General features: G+C 46.7%; 1 protein-coding gene across 7 annotated transcripts in view; it reads left to right on the plus strand.

The window, feature by feature from the left end:
* The first annotated feature begins 1,546 nt into the window (after window positions 1–1,546).
* The window catches only part of RAPGEF5 (Rap guanine nucleotide exchange factor 5), a 183,866-nt gene continuing 167,863 nt past the window's right edge, over window positions 1,547–17,549 (plus strand). For 4 of the 7 annotated variants that reach the window (XR_004986512.2, XR_004986511.2, XM_036429200.2 and 1 more), the window contains exon 1: window positions 1,549–1,854. Coding sequence is in view for 5 of the 7 variants with exons in the window: in XM_036429200.2 (XP_036285093.1) it covers window positions 1,612–1,854 (243 nt within the window). In the remaining 2 variants the exon portion in view is untranslated. Of the gene's footprint in view, window positions 1,855–17,549 lie in introns of all 7 variants that reach the window. The other 3 variants (XM_036429202.2, XM_036429198.2, XM_036429199.2) reach the window with 3 other exon arrangements.

The raw sequence follows: 17,549 nt of genomic DNA on the forward strand, positions 1-17,549 counted from the left end.
CAATGACTGATTTCCAACTGGAGCTGAAGTATTTCTACATTACATCAACTGGTCAGTCTTACAAGGTGTGCGCAAGTGGTATTTCAGCCTTGAATAAATGTAATAGGTATTTTGGAATCCAATGGACCACACAGTTTATTGCAGAGTTTTTTCCACACAGCTTATGGTGACAGGATTGATGGGCTGTGCAGTGCCACCAGCACCCATTCTGATATTTCCCCCATGATGTTATGGGTCCCTCTCTCCCGCCAGTATGACACAAGCAGTGCTTAAATAGGTTCCAGCATTGTTCTCATGATTTTCTGCGTTACTAGAAGGACCCTCCCTGCTTTCTGCCCGGTTGAACCTTCCCCACTCAGCTTTCAGGCACAGTTTAAAGGGCCTTCATTGAAGTTGCTTTGCCCACCCTAGGCCAGAAGCATTTCTCGCTCCCGTGGCTCGGAATCCGCATTAGCCACACTCACTTGGCAATTACCAAGAGTACAAGGCAACCCTTTATTTTTCTTTATGTTTATTTTCCCCTCCGGCCAAATCTAAGTTCTTTGCAGTCAAAGGTCACAGGTCATGCTTCCTTTCTCCTGACATGGCCACATTTCATATGTGTTTGCCATGCATCTGCCCGTGAGCAGTTAAGGGTACATAGCAAACCAACTCAGGGCCCTGACTTCTACTCCTTATCTGCCCACGTTATTTATTTATATTTTTAATGTGAGTAAGCTTATTCGATTCTTACACGTCTGGGGCCCTCACCGGCCTTTGTTGAAGGCCCTGCTGGAGGCTTCCTCCCAGGGCTCACTCTGCTGGCCCGCGGAGCGGTGTAAACAATGATTCACACCGCGCTGGCCTCCACAGTTCACCCAGCACATTCATCACGGCACCAGGCTCTCAGGGACGTCGGGTTCCAACACGTCCGCAGAGATCCACCTTCGGGTCACTAGACTCGCACCTATTTTCCTAAACACCTATCATAACAATCCAGGTTTTCTCCCCTCGTCTTTTCCAGCCGTGTGCCAAAGAGGGGACAGGGTGGTGGGGGCCGTGCCGTCTCCATGGCGTTTGGCTTGTGGCGGAAGTACAGAGCCTATTTTGAAGATCTTGGGCGCAAAGCTTTTCTAGGAATAGCGATTGTGATTTTGGGGGCCGGGCTGTGCAAAAAGCTCGGAGGGTTCAAGAGGAGGGCGTGTCTCAGACTTCCCTGCCACTGGATCAAAAGTCCAAGTCCGCCCTGGCTGTTAGGGAAAAGGGGGATTTCAGCCCAAAGGGAACTGGAGTTGGGGGTGGGCAGTGAGTGGGTTTGGTGGAGCATTCTGGGAAGCCCGCGTCTATGGATGAGACGGTGTCCAGGGTGTCCAACCCTTTTCCTCTTGGGTTCCTGGAGAGGCTGAGGGGTCGGATCCTCAGGCGAAGGTGAGCCCCGGAGGGGCGGGGCGGGGCGGGGCGGGGCGGGGCGGCGCACCTGGGCGGGGAGGGGAGGCGCGGGCTGAGCCTGGCAGGGGCCCGGCGCGCGCCTATGGGCCGCGGCTGGCAGCGCCCAGCGCCCCGCCGCAGTCGCGCCCTCTCGCTGCCGGGAGAAGCCACGGGAGCTGCGGGCGCCGCGGCCGCCGCCGGGGCATGAGGATGGCCGTGGGCTCCGTCAAGATGCAGCCGCCGCCGTGCGAGAGCCCGGCGCTGGCCCGGGCGGTGGCGGCGGCGGCGGCGGACAGCGCCCTGCGCCGCAGCCCCAGCGCCCGCGAGCCCGAGCCCGAGCCCGAGCAGCCGCCCGCCCCGCCGCGGCCGCGGCTGCGGGACCTGCCGGCGCTGCTGCGGAGCGGGCTCACGCTGCGGAGGAAGCGGAGCGTCGGCGGCGGCGGCCGGGTGAGTGGCCGGCCGGGTCCGGCCCGAGGGGGCGAGGGCGGCGCGCACGTGGTGCCCGCGCCCACCCTGGGGAGGCTCCGGGGGCGTCTGGAAGTTGGGGTGGTGGTGGTGGTGGTGGCGGAAGGAGCCACCGTGTGCGGGAGTGGGCCGGAGGGGTCCTGGGACTGGCCGAAGAGGTCGTAGGGGGCCCCGGTGAGCGGCGGTTCCCCTCCCCCCAGATGCACCTGACCTTACCAAGCACCTGGATCCCCGCTGCCGGCCGGACCGCGCCTCCGAAGGAGGGCCGATGCCTCTCCCCACCGGAGGCTGCAGGTGTCCGGTGCCTGACGGCGGCCCGTCTGGACCGGACAGCAGCATCGGGGCCCACGTGCGGGGCCCCAGCTTGCAGCGGGCGGGAGACGTGTGCGCTTGTTTGGGACGCCCTGTTCCAAGCTCTGGGCGTCTGGACTGGTTCTGGCTGCCACCACGACCGTGGTGGTGGTGGTGGTGGGGGGGTTTGGGGGGGGACCCTGGACTGGGAAGTTACCAGTTACAGAAGGAGCTGCCAGCTCCCTGGCTCCGGAGTTTCCAGCTCTTAGCGCCCCGCGACGCTCCCTTGAACAGGAGGGTGCACACCCCTTCCCCCAAATCTTAAATTTTAATACTTTCTGACGGTGTGTTCAGATAGGATTGTGTGTGTGTGTGTGTCCGTCGTTGGGTTTTAAGAGCATCTAATGGCTCAAGCAGGTCCGACAGTCAGACATGTTTTGTGCATGAGGGAAGCAACGGCCTGCTGACCTCCTGGCGTCTCCCACCGGCCACTCAGGTCTCCCTGCTCACCACGGCCTCTGGGCACTGTCATGGGTTCTACTCAGTCTTTTTTTTTTAATGTGTCATTATGAATCAGGCTTTGCTGAGAAGCTGCAACAAGGTAGTTTGGGGGCCAGGACTTAACAAATGAAGGGGTGGTTGTCTGCCTCTGGAAGAAAGACATCGGTGGGCACATAGCTCTTGCAGAGGTGGACCTGTGGAAGCTTGGGAGCCAGGAGAAGCACCTGTTTGCCTGTGGGTAGAAGAGGGTCCGAATTCACCAAGGTCTCCAACCTCTCTAGGCTGCTCTGCCTTTCTTAGGCATTTCCTTTCCCACGTGGGGATGGCTGTATGCGATCTGCCTCAGAAGGATGTTCTGAAAATTAACTGGGCGGAGGAGGGTGTCTTGAAGGTCATGACCAGGGGCATTTTTTTGAATATATATTTTTCTTGATTTCAGAGAGGAAGGGAGAGGGAGAGACAGATAGAAACATCAACGATGAGAGCAAATCACTGATCGGTTACCTCCTGCACGCCCCACACTGGGGATCATGCCCACATCCCCGGGGCATGTGCCCTGGTTCATAGGCTAGCAGTCAACCACTGAACTATGCTGGCCAGGCTGAGCAGGGGAGTTTAACAACTGCCCACAAGTGACCTCCCGGGTGGCAGAGGGGATTGCCTGCAAAGAATGCGAGGAACTGTGCCCCAAAGATGTGACAAGAACCAAGCTGTGGGCTTTGCGGGAATCCAGGGAAAAGTAGGTCAGATGGTGCTTCTGTTATCCTGACAGTTACTTCTCCGTGGCACAGCGCACAGACACGCGGGCAGTCAGGCAGGCTGGGGAGGCAATGCCAGGCTCCGGTGTAAACAGGTCTCAGTGTTTGTCTGCACCCAGGCAGTGGCTCCTGCCACCTGGGGTGATGCTGTGGGCCTCGCCGATATGCAAGTTTACGATTATCTTCTCAATGATTCTGAATATGGTTACTTCAAGTAATGTATACTTTATCAACCCTTCTTCAGTTCGAATACTGTATTCTCTCTGAGACATTCCAAACACATTTCATAGGTGCACTGCTAGTTTCTTATTGGGGGAAGATTGTCAATTTTTTCCATGGTTGGAAACTCACACTTTTCACTAGTCTTCCCCTCCGTTGGCTTTGGAATTTGAAACCTTTCATAACAAAAGTGTAGGAATTTGAAATAAAGAAGAATGGGTGAAATGTCTAACTGTATTAATCTGCTCAGGCTGTCATAACCACGTGCCTAGACTGGGTGGCTTAAGCAGCAGAAATGTATTTTCTCCCAGTGCAGGATGCTGGGAAGTCCAAGACCGAGGTGCCGCTGATTTGGTTTCTGGTCAGAGCTCTCTTCATAGGCTTGTTGATAGCTGCCTTCTCCCTGCATCTTCACATGGTCATTCCTCATGCACATGGAGAGAGAATCCCTCTCTTCCTTTTCTTCTAAGCCCACTAATTCCACCACAGAGGCCCCATCCTCATGACCTAGTCTAACCCCCGCCCCGCCAGACTCCATCTCCAAATACCATCACATTGGGTTTAGGTCTTCACGTTATGGACTTTGAGGAGACACAAACATTCAGTCCATAGCAGAAGTGCTTTGAAGAACTTTATGTACCAAACGAGTTGGTGACTTGTGAGCATCTGGGGTAATTTGATTAGTACCTTGGTTAGGGCAGTGAGGCTAATGGATAGATCTTTGGACCTTTTGTTTTGTATCTCAGGGGCTGCACCTCCAGATCACAGCTGAGTGATTATATGGACACATTAACATGAAATGATTACCCCTGGTTTTAAAAAAAATCAAAAGCAGCTCTGTGCCTTGCACAAATTGGTATGAAAGTTTGCAATTTCTACATTGGCCAAGATCTCGTTGAGGATCTGGTAGCTTTTGTCCACGCTGCCTTGGGCTCTTACAAATCTGATAGCAACCGTCACCCTGTAAGCTCTTCGGGGGTTGTGTTGCCCAACCAGAATGCCTTGTAGGCCATCTCTTCCTGGGAAAATCAAGCTGACATTTGGTTAACGCTGCAGAACCCCAGGGCTCCTGGGTGCAGTAACTTCTAATCATATCGGATTCCAAGTGCACACAGATGAAGGCTCTTTGCACCTCTTTAGGCTAAGTGGGGAATGACTAAATTTTGACCTGTGGGAGGACCCTTGCTACTGCTTAAAAATTAGTGGTAAGATAAGGCACAGCTTGAATTCTCATCAAAACCCTTTTTTTTATTTGTTGAGATTATGAGAAATTAGTATAATAAGCACCGAGGCTTCAACAGTTATTAACATTTGCTCGTCTTGTTTCATTTATTTCCTCTTTCTCCACTTTGTGTGTGTGTGTGTGGAGGCAGGTATGTTTTAAGGTAAAATCTAAACCATCATGTCATCTCACTCATAAATGTTTCAGTTTACATCACTGATAAGGACTTTTTTCTTTTAAAGAAACAACTTTCTAATGCCTTTTTAGACACAGAAATGTTAACAATAATCCTTAATATAATTTCCATATTCAAATTTTCTTTTACTTATGATTTGTTGGAATTAGGAACAAAATAAGGTCCTTAGGCTTTGAAATCTACTTTGTTAGTCGTCCCCTACCTCCTGCCTCGTCTTTCTTGCTATTGATTTGTTGGGGAGAGTGGGTCATTTTTCCAGTAGAATGTCCCATTGTCTGGGCTGATTTCCTACCATGGTGTTGTTTTACTTGTTTCTCCATTCCCCATGTCTCCCGTAGCTGGCAGTTAGATGTAAAGGCTTGATTATATCCAAATTCAAAGGCAAGCATCCTTCGTAGGTGATGCTACTTAAAAATCAATTGCATCACATCACAAGATGCATGATGTCTAGATGGTTTTTTTGGAGTTTTTTTTTTGAGATGTTAAGATTGATTAGTGGGTTGAGGTAGAGTCAACTTACCTTTTGACCTTTCACCTAATAATTTTAGCATAATAGATGATTGTAGCCTAGATCTAAATATATGATTCCTTTTTAAAAATATTTATCATTTTTATTGAGATGTAGTTGACATATAACATTATATTAATTTCAGGTGTACAACATAACGGTTCAATATTTGTAGATACTGTGAAATGGTCACCACAATAAGTCTAGTAAACGTCCATTACTACACATAGTTTGCAAAATTTTTTTTCTTGTGATGAGAACTTTTAAGATTTACTCCCTTAGAAACTTTCAAATATGCAATACAGTATTATTAACAATAACCTATAGGCTGTACATCATATCCCCTGACATTTATTTTTATAACTAGAAGTTTGCACCTTTGACTTCCTTCACCCATTTTGCTCACCCCACAGTGCCCTCCAAACCTCCACCTCTGGCAACCAACAGTTTGTTCTCGGTATGTGAGGTTGTGTGGTGTGTGTGTGAGTGTGGTGTGTGTGTGGTTGTGTGTATGTCTTTTAGATTCCACATATAAATGAGATCATATGTCTCTGTCTGTCTGACTCATTTCCCTTAGCCTAATACCCTTGAGTTCCTTCTATGTTGTTGCAAATGGCAAGATGATAGTCCATTGTATATATACCACATTTTCTTAATTCATCCGTTTATAGACATTTAGGTTGTTTCCATATCTTGGCTATTGTAAGTAATGCTGCAATGAGCATGGGGGTGCAAGTTAGTGTTTTTGTTTTTGAGAAAGATACCCAGAAGTGGAGTTGCTGGATCCTATGCTAGTTCTATTTTTAATTTTTTGAGGAACTTCCTTATTGGTTTCCCTAATGGCTGCACCAATTTACATTCACATCAACAACACACAAGGGTTCCCTTTTCTCCACATCCTCAAAAGCACTGGTTACTTCTTGTTCTTTTTGTATCACTCCTCCTGAATTTATTAATTGGAATTCTGTCTGTAAAGAACTCACCCTCATGGACTAGCTGAGTCTCCTGAAATTTAGATTCTGCAGGAAAGACAGGGAAAAGGCTTAATTTTTTTCTCCTTTAATCAATTTTCTGAATAATGATTTGTGCTCTAACAACCTCCCATGATAATCAATGTTTCTCTTTATAAAGTATCATTAAGAACTTGTGGATCTTAATGTATTTGTTTCATTCCACTGCAGTCACTATTTCTGATGCTCAATTTGCCCTTGTCTCCTGTACACTGTTTTGAAGGCCCCACTAGCGCCTGATACTTTCTTGCTTTCTGGTACAAGATATTCAAAGCTTATCTTGTCCATTCTGGGCTTCGGATCTGAAGCCAGCCATTTTACCAAGGGGAACGAATTCTTTTTCTTGAAAACCATTTATCCCCTCTGATTTTTGCCTCTCTTCGTGGTTATGTTATTTTTACCTTGGTCTTAAGCCTTTCATCTTAAGTGTTTGTTTCTTTTAAATCCTTCTCATCAGCTGTGTCCAAGGCCATCATTCTCCCTCTAATGAGATAGCTGGTGACGACCTCCCCTCCGGCTGTATTTCCTGCCAGAGCCCGGGCCCGGACGTTTTCTGGGCTTTGGCTGCCGTGATCCTTTCTGCAGTGCTCTGCTGCCTTCTTCAGCTCCTGAGAATCTGCTCCTTTCCAGCAGCCAGAGGGCTCACCGATGTGCCACGTGGTTCCCCAAAGCCCAGCAGTGATTCTGGGCTTTGGACCGGCTTCTCTCCCCGACCTCTTCCCCGTCCACCCTTCACTCGGGCAGGGTTTCTGGGCTGGCCCATGAGGCAGGAGAGACTGGCAGAACAGCTGCTGGCTCTGTGCTGACATCCTCTCATTGTCATCGACGTCATTACCCAGCAGATTCCCTCCCTGAGAGGAACCAGGTAGCCCAGTGCCCGTCCAGGGCGGAGCGCTTACCTGGGACTTACGCCCTCCTCTGCCGGAAGTGAGACTTTGCCGATTGAGAAACACCGACTGCTCCCGTTATCCGGCAGGCCGCAGTCATGGTCACGTTATACACATACCTTCCAGGCAACGCATGTACTTGGTTCTTTGTACTTAAATGAAAACTGATGGCTGACACTTCATGACACTGAACTGCGGTGCTATGTGTGTTCTGGAATAAACTCTGAACCGTCACACCACGCCTGTGAGTTCGATGCTGTTGTTTGCATTCTGCAGATGAGGGAAGGGAAACAAATGCAACTTGCCTCGGGTCCCAGAGTGGGTGGAAGGAGGGAGGGAGGTCTGAACACAGCCATTCTGGTTCCATAGTCCGTGCTCTGCATTGACTGGTTTTCCTCAAACGCACCAAGAGCAAAGGGCATATTTACTCTGAACTGCCATAGGCTTAGTGCACCTGCTGCTGCCACCCGGCCACCCTGAGAGGGGCAGGCCATGCTGTTGGTAATGCCAGACGATAATGCTCCTTTCCTTTGAGCGCACTAACGCTGGTGATAGACCCACTGGGTGTGAGGGCAGGCAGGGAGGGGGAGTACGTGTTGTGGTCATAGACGAATGGTAACTAACACTAAAATTAAAAGTCACTTTCCATGTGTCATAAGCAAAAATCAGCCAGGCCCACCTTAATCAAAGTCAATCCAAAAAGTTTATGAATTTACCTGTTTAGATACGGTCACTAGGGCAGGCTGACACCCTCCAGGGAAGGTGAGTCAGATCCGACATGAGGTACACGTGATGATATTATTTCAGAAGCATTGACTGTTTACCATTTCGAGCCTTGACAATGTTATGCAACTACTAGAGGCCTGGGTTTGTGCATGGGTGGGGTCCCTCAGCCTGGCCCGTGCCCTCTCGCAATCGGGACCCCTCGGGGGATGTCGGACTGCCAAGGGATGCAGCAGTGCCAAAGTGGCAGGCGGCCGGGGAGGAGCCCCAGCCAGGGCTAGGTGCAGCTCTGCTCCTGGCCCTGCTGCACCTGCCGCTGCTGCCACCTCCTTGTAACACTGCTGCAGAGGCGGGAGAGGCTCCCACCGTTGCAGCTGTGCTTGCCAGCTGTGAGCCTGGCTTCTGGCTGAGTGGTGCTCCCACTGTAGGAGCACACTGACCACCAGGAGGCAGCTCCTGTGTTGAGCGTCTGCCCCCTAGTGGTCAGTGCACATCATAGCAACCGGTCATTGGGTCCTAACAGTCACTTGGGCTTTTATATGCATAGATGTTGACCATGGCTACAAATAAAGCAAACACCACAGATGCCACCTCTAAAAATATTTAGTTGGGTAGAAGGAAGAGAAATTATAGAATCATTTCTTCTCTCTTTAAAAAAAATATATTTTATTGATTTTTTACAGAGAGGAAGGGAGAGTGATAGAGTTAGAAACATCAATGAGAGAGAAACATCAATCAGCTGCCTCCTACACGCCTCCTACTGGAGATGTGCCCGCAACCAAGGTACATGATCTTGACTGGAATCAAACCTAGGGCCCTTCAGTCCGCAGGCCAATGCTCTATCCACTGAACCAAACCAGTTAGGGCTCATTTATTCTCTTTTAATTTCATGTGAATTTTAGCAAAGGCACTCAAAGGCAAGTTCATGCTGTATTTACTCATTTCTTTTTCTCTTACTTCTGACACTCTCACAGGCGGTGGCTGCTTAATTATCGATAGACCAGAGGAAAAGAGCCTGGGTTATTACTTCAGAATAGGGCTTGAATCCCAGTGCCATCACTCTGTATCCTTGCATGACATTCTCTGAGCTCATTAAGCCTCAGTTTATTCTTCTGTAATGAGATGCACTATGGGCCAGGTTTTCCAAGAATAGAGATAAGACATAGAAAGTTTGGGGCACACTAGAGCTTAAACTTTCCCTTCCCAGCTGGGTGCTTATTCCAGGAGAATGGGCTTTCATAGACATATTCATGGAAATCTAGGTACAAATTTTTTTTTTTTTTTTTGTATGCAATGTCAGATTCTATGTTTTTAAAAATTGGGATATCCTAACAGATAGTATTTAAGGTGGTGCCTAAGTAATGGTGCCATATATAATAGTCTTTTTCACTTGAACCATCTCTTAAATTGGCAGTAATTGGTAACTTGGATAGCTAAAAATAGGTGGAAAGGTGGGAGGTAAGTCATTGGTGATGACTTTGAGGTTCCTTTTTTGCTTTAATACAGTATCTGCATAATAACCCTTGTTAGGGATATGATGATTTCAGTAATGATGTGTGATCTGGAAGTGGTTTGTGAGAAGTTATACAATTTTCTGTGAAGGTAAAATAGTTAAAATCAGTTACTTAACTTTTCGCGGTAAATTAGTGTCATGAAAAATCATTCATGAATGGCCATGGAAAGGGAATGTCTGCAGATGCCATTGTGGACACTGGCATGCCTTTATCAGATTGAAACTTCAATAGCCCCCTACAGGGAGGAGATTATAGTCCAGAGAAGTTAAGTAACTTTTCCATGGTCAACCAGCAAGGAAGTAGGAGAGGCAGAAGGGAGCTCAGGGCTGTCTGTTACCAAAATCTGTGTCTTTTCCACAATACCATGTAATCTAAGACTTTGACATGATTATAACACGTGGTTGATTGAAACAACGGATGCACTGGACATTCCAAAGTTTAGGGTAAAACCTAGCTGGCTCACTTTCAAGTGCCTTCAGTAATGGCTTCCAGGAGCGGTTTTTCTTGCACACCAGTGTCCTGGTGCATGGATTCATGCACATTGAAAGAAAATTAATTAGAAGAAATATTTTAATATTGCTATTCACACCTTGCTAATGAAAAGAGAATAGGATTCCTCCAGGTCTTCTGTGAGGATCAATGAGATGGCGCATGGGAAAACACTTCACAAACATTTGGTTAAACTGAAAAATGTTTGCACCTGGCTATAAAACAAGTTGGGTTCCTGGGCTGAAGAAACTCCAAGGATGCTAGTTGCTAGGGAGAGGAAGCCAGGAGTTGGTACATGACATCATTACCTGGTGCCCACAGCCACCGTTTCCAGGCTGGGCTGGAGGCTGCATTTTGTGCCAAGGTGTCTTGGCAGTGTTGGCTGTGATTTGGTGGGGTGTCACTCCAGGGTGGTGGTGGGGCCTGTGTCCCACTTGGGGGAAGCTGAGTGTTAGTTTGTGGACACCAGGTCCACGGTGCCATTTATTTTTAAAGGGCCAGTGTGCATCATGGCAGCTGAGTGTCTGCCCCCTGGTGGTCAGTGCTTGTCATAGCTACTGGTCAGCTGGGCAGATGCTTAGCCTCATAGATAGATAGATAGATAGATAGATAGATAGATAGATAGATAGATAGATAGTTTGGCAGTGGCTTGTGCGGCAGCTATCATCATCTCCCAGCAACACCAGCCTTTTACAAGAAACATGACAGCTTAGGATGACTCATCCCAGAAGCCGTTGTTTTCTCAGGAGGTTTGGAAGCTGACTAGGTCCACATTGCAGATGTACTTGGAGATGTATAAACAAGCGGGCTCCTCTCCCGGGGAGCATGGGAGACTGGAGCAGAGGGCAGAGTTTCTGGTAACCTGGTATTTCACTTCTAATGGCGACTTGATATTTTGTCAACTTCAGATTAGTAAATGGGAAGTGCTTGCAGTGGAATAGAGTCATTGAGAACATACAGATATCTTTTAACATTAAACCCTGGGATCTTTCTGTATCTTTTAATGTGGTGTAGACCCCGAGCGCTGGCCCTGACATTTGGGTCCCAGGCCTTTTGAAGAATGAGAGGACAACAGCCCGGTAAAATGCACGTGCAGACGTAACTTTGCATCTCATTTCAGGGGCCTTTAGAGGCCGTGAAGCCTGCGTCACTGCACACCCTGCTTTTGGAGAGCAGCATGTGGTTCTATAATGATTTTACTTTTTTATAAAATATTTTTCTTCGAAAACCTAACATAGTCTCAAGCAATGGTTCTCGGTAAATATTTCCTTGAATTAAAGTATTTTGTCGGTTAGACGGATTGAAAATGACTCACCTCTAAAGGTTCGTGAGCCCTGGTAGGTGGTGGTGGCGACGATGGTTATTATTATTTAACAAGTCCTTATACAACAGGTATGGTCCAGGTGTTTGAAGTATTTTAAGAACATTAACTCTTTTAGTCCTTATAACAATCTTAATGGGGCAGATGCTCTCATTGTCTGTTTTTATTCCAAAGAGGAAAATGAGATACAGAGAAGAGAGAAGCAAAGTCGCCTGAGATCATTCTTTAAGTGAAGGAGCCAAGATTTGAACCCAAGAAAGAAGGCTCCATATTAAAAGGTCTACCTCTCCTGCTGCATCTTCTCTCCAAATGAAATATGTATTTCCTGATTCCAGTCCCCCCCAAACCCCCACCCCCACTTCTTCTCTATTATTTTTATGAAGTAGGGATATATGTGACAATGATGTGATCATTTAATGGGATCTATTTTCCCTCTGTAAAGCTATTAGGTATTAGTGATGGTGCGTCTTAAAATTTTTGGTGTTTTAGAATACAGGAACTAAAGTTAAGTCATATTTTAGTTTCTAAAATTAGCTGCATAGTTTACCTGTGGAAACATGAAAGTAAATCACAGCTTTAAAATAAAACCCACATCTATTTATGAAGTGTGAAAAATGTGAATTAAGATTATTTTAACGGGATATGAAACTGATATTGCTTAGGCGTTGATTTAAATGTCAGGAGAATAAATTAAAAAAAATTTTTCTTGAAAAAGCATGAAAATAGCCTCAGAGTAACATGAAAGTAGAATAAAACCAAAATTCTTTTCAGTGAAATTATATATACATATAAAATGTATTATTGGTTTCCTCACAGATTTTTTTTAAGTCAAATTTAAAGTTAAACCTTCCATATAAAAATTCGTCAGTTTTTAAAACCAAGGCCTCTGAATATATTCAAATGACAATAGATTCAGACTTGCCTTTGAGTCACCAGACTTTGGGTGGTGAGCTGGCAGATCTCACCTGTGACTCAGTTCATCTCTTTTTATTTTGTGTGCTTTGTTCACAGGCATTGGCTTCTCCTGATAAAAGGCTTTTCTTCCCCTTTGCACTGTTTGTGTTCCTGCAGAGAGCACCTAATTCAGGGTTTCTTTAAAGGCAAAGCAAGCCCTGGCTGAAGCTGAGGGGTCTGGAAAGCCAGGCCTCTGCAGTGGAGCTGCTTGTCTTCCTGTACTTCCCCCCTAACTGGTCTAGCAACTTGAACTGCAGCCCCGATCGTGGTTTTGCCATTCAGTTGAATTTGACTCTGTCAAATCATTTACCTGTAGCTGTTATGAGGCGTGCAGGCAAATACTTGTGATTGCCCCATACTGACGCCTTTGGTGCTGACTGTAAATTTGTTTTACTCTCTCCTATTCCTCTGAGGGAAGTGAATAGTTTATCGCTCCTGCTTAAGCTAACACACCAAGTGTTGAATGCAATGAATCAACACTACAAAGGGCATACTCCTCCATGGTGTGCTGTGAACTTATATATAGATATGAAACCTTTTGTGGAAAACAAAGGAAGGGTAGATGTATGATGAAACCTTTTAGAACCCAGGGGAAGCCCTGGCCAGTTTTGCTCACTGCTTGGAGTGTAGGCCGGCAGACCCAAGGGTCTCCAGTTTGATTTCCAGTCAAGGGCACATCCCTCTATTGCAGGTTGGGTTGAGGCGCAAGTGGAGGTGACCAGTGATGTGTCTCTCTCACGTGGATATTCCTCCCTCCCTCCCTCCCACTCTCTCTACAAATCGATGGAAAAAATATCCTTGGGTGAGGATTAAAAAAGAGAAATTAGGGGAAGTATGATGCCTCCATCCATCCATTAAAATAGAATTGGCAGTGATGTAGTAGAGAGGACTTTTTTCTGTGTTTATCACTTAACGACTGTGACCTGGAATAGGTCAGATTACCTTATGAGTCTCTCATGTATTCTCTCAGAGAAATCAGTGATGGGAGAGGGAGTCAGGTTCTTTTTCCTGCTCTTTGACCAAGGTCAGAGCAGTGGTTTTTCTCCACTGAGAGGCCATGAACCTCCAGAATGCCTTGGGGGCACATCTTAAGCAAATGGAAAGATGGATCTTTAACATTCACTATGGCTCTTGAGTTGGGGCGAGGGGAGCTAATGCATTAGTATGAAGAGCATTTGAAGGTGCAGGAAGAATCTGACTAAATCAAGAATCTGTCCTATCAAAAGAGTAAAAACATATCTATAAATCTGTATCTAGAAGATTAAACTGGCCATAATCAGAATTCTGGGAGAGACGTCAGAAGAGAACCGTGGCAGCCAACTCTGTGTCTGGAGAAATCTTACAAGGTGGTCTTATCTCCTTTTAGATAACAGGTTTGTTGCTATTTCTTGTCATCAATGAAAGCTGATTCTTAGCCTCAAATTAGCATCAACATTTGTTGTCTTCTACCATCTTAAATTTATTACAAGTCTTCAAATAGCACCAATTGAAGCATTCAATTCCCCTCCTCTTGGCACATACCTCCTTAAAAAATAAAAAGCCAATTAGTAGTATCCTAATTTACCTTGAATATGTAATGAAGTTAGTGCTTAAAAAAACTCAGTAACGTCAGTTCACGAGTAGCTGGCTGTTTATCCCTCTGTCCTTTATATGATGCTTGACATTTATAAAGTCCTTCCACATACATTTTACTTCACTGTTTTCATAACTTTGGAGTAGGTGTTTCTTTCTTTTGCAGACTCAAAGGCAAGTTACTGAGCTTTTCTTTAGGTCAGGACCTCACCATCTGTGAAGCAAAGATAGAGCCCATCCCGTCGGGGTGGGGCTGAGTAAATGAATGTGTGTGCAGTGATATTAAGACAGAGCTGGTCATGTCCAGATGGCTTAGTAAGTGTGAGCTCCTGCTGTTGTCATTGCCATCACCACCGCCACCATCATCACTGGCTGAAGTGACAGATCTGAGGGTTTCCAAGCTCTGGATCACCGGGCTTTGGTTTGGGTTCAGTCGATACAAGGCCAGGAGGGGAAAAAATCAGGGGTACCTGTTGCCCCTACTCCCTCTTTTTCTTTGTGGCGCTGGTGCAGTGACTGGGACCATCAGTAACTAGCTGCCGCCGGGCAGTCCCCCCTGTTGCTTTGGCTCTCTCCAGTCTCCAGCAGATCTGTCTTTTCCCGACCCCTCCTGCCTGTGGCTGCGAAAGACCTGTCACTGCCAGCCCCGGCGTGCTGCAACATCTGATGGGCCTCTGAACCTTGCCCACACATCTCCAGGAGGCCCTTTCCTGAGCAGACCCTGCCGGTCCGAGCCCAGGGAAGAGCAGTGCTGGGGGAGTGATGTGGGAGGTGGCACCTTGCTGAGAAGAACCTCATGAGCAAAGTGGACATGGGCGGTGACTGAGGCAGGGAAGCCAGCACAGCCCCTGCAGTTTAGGTGGAAGGTGAGGACTGCAGGGAAGGGTCTGGCCTCTAAAGGGTGCTGGGCTTCACCACAGAAGGTCCCAAGTGGTCCCTACTGGAAGCTTTCCTGCACTAGAAGGAGACCAAAGTGCCTTTCCTGACTCATTCCTGTGCATAAACCTGCATGGCAGGGTTCAGAATCAGAGAAGCGTTTACAAGAGGAATTTACATTCCTTCTCTGCAGTTGCTTTGTTCCCAGACACCCTTAGCATTGTTAGTCTATACCCAGGCTTATAAGAAGTTTATGAGGCGTTTTGATCTTCCCGACTTTTGTCACAGTATATTGAACACGTTCTGAAATGCCTGCCAAAACTGCATCCACAAAGTCACTAATAGTTGAATGGAATAATTACACCTTGGGTGCCTCTGCCTATCGATCCCAGTGCTGGGCGCGTCAGTGAGATGGAAAACATTTTCCATGGTTTGGGGGCTCAGCCAAACCATCTTCTACAGTACCCTCCCCATGAAGCAGGACCACAGCACACACTCCTGCCAATTCTGTGTGTCTGTCAGGTCTCTGGGATTGAAATGTTGTGTCCCGGTTGAAACTATTTCACAGCTCCTATAGGTACATTTTGGGGTAGCAAAGTTTTGAATACCAACATCCAAATACCTTGTCTTAATACATGAAATGTTACAGACCCTCAATCTTAAAATTTCTGCTGTTAACAATTCTTTAAGAAGAAGAAAAATTCTCTGTGAGGAAAAATTAACTCTAATGTTTCCCTGGGTTTTCATATACTTATACGTCAGGAAGCATGGATGTGTCAGGGAGATGACCTCATTGTGGCACAGGTTAAAGACATAAGTCCTTTGTTTTGCGTCTATTTTTCCCCTCCTTTCTGGTCGTTTATCTCCCCCTCTCCCCGCCCCAAGAAGACAAGACACTTGGAGCAAAGGGGAGGGTCCCCAGTCTTCAGGGAAGGGGGTGCCGCCCAGATGGAGGCCACCCAGAAGTGGTGTTAGGGGAAACCCCCAGAGGGAGTGAGAGGGGCTCCAGCACACAGGACACTGGGGGGGAGTCCGTATTGGGTTCAGGGGACAGAGGGGCTCCATGTGGAGGGGGCAGCTGGGCCGTTGGATGCTCCACCTCTGGTTCAGAATGGAAGTCCCCCTCTGCCTGTCGCTGGGGAAGGAGCCCTTTCTCAGTGTCTTCCTCACTCATTTGGCCTTAAGAAATGTCTGGCTAGCTCTGCTCCTGGGTTTTTTGAAGACTCGTCTCCTTACTTCCCTTGCAACAAGCTATAAGTCTTCATTTTGGGTTTGGTTCCTTTGGCTTTACCATTCCTGTCTCTCTCTCTCTCTCTCTCTCTCTCTCTCTCTCTCTCTCTCTCTCTCTCTCTCTCTCCACTCCCCCTCATCCCCCCATTCTCCTCCTCCCCACTCCAAGCTTTGTTCCCTTGAGGCTTTTCGGGGAGGTCCCTTGCCCAATGCCTGAATCAGCTCACCCCATTGTTTGTTCTTGTTACAGGGTACAGCCCTCTGATTTCTTCACCCTGTTACCATTTACCTGGCCCCCGCTGAGGGCTCCATTTCATATGGATGATGATGACAGATGCTTTTTAAAGGAGTTTGGGTGATTCAAGACTACTCAAGGCTACTTTTGCATGTTAAAGACAATTATGTTAGGATGCCCTGAGAGTCCCTCATCCAAATTCCCTTAATTTTTTTTAGACTATTTAAACTCTTATATTTATTATTATCCTCTCCTCCTCCATGTCCAACCCCAACCCACCCCCAACAAGAGAAGTGGAACTTTTGCACATAATTAGCCATTACCTAACTGGTCTACATTAGGGGGTGAAGAGTTTACAAATGTATTTATTGCTAATCAGCATTACATTTTCAAAACTACCTCCTTTGAACAGGTTGGTCAAAGAATGGATGCAAAAAGATACTGCTGGGGTGCGAAGTAAGATTGTGAGATTTAACATCAGTTTCACTTCTTAATGACTGTAATAAACGAAGAAGCTTCTAGATAAGAAATTATCTTCGGAAGTGCAAGGCTAAAGAGAAGATGTAGTAAAGTGGATTAACGATTTTATTCATTGTTCTTTCACTGTACTAGTAGACATCATCTTATAGCACTTACCTCTTACATCTCAGACTGAACTCCGATATGATCACCCCCTTTTTTGCATTTCCTGATATCATTTATTTGTTGTAAACATCTGTATTATACCCCTATGATCTGATTTGTCAGTCAGGATAGCACAGTTTTTGCTGCTGTAACAAAAAAACAACAACATCAAACTCCTTGTGATATAACACAAGAAAAGTTTTTTTCTTCTTGCTCACAAAAGGAACATTTTGTGTCTGGGTACTCTCCATGTCACGACTTTGCTTCTACCTCATGATATTTCCATGTCATCGACTTCCACAGGGATTGCAACATGAGAAGAAAGAATAGAGAATTTTACACAGGCTGTTAAATGCTTCTGCCTAAAGTGACTTTTGCTCAGCTCTCATTTGCCAAAACAAGTCACATTACCTGATTTCAAGACACCAAGGAATTTCCCCTCTTCCCAGGAGCTTTGAAGGAGGATAAAAGAACAATATTAGTAATGTCTACCTCAGGCATCAGGAGCTCAGAAGGCAGAAATAAGGTGTGATCCAGTCTTTAAGTC

The sequence above is a fragment of the Pipistrellus kuhlii genome, unplaced genomic scaffold, assembly GCF_014108245.1.
Source record: "Pipistrellus kuhlii isolate mPipKuh1 unplaced genomic scaffold, mPipKuh1.p scaffold_m20_p_10, whole genome shotgun sequence".
Lineage (NCBI taxonomy): Eukaryota > Metazoa > Chordata > Mammalia > Chiroptera > Vespertilionidae > Pipistrellus > Pipistrellus kuhlii.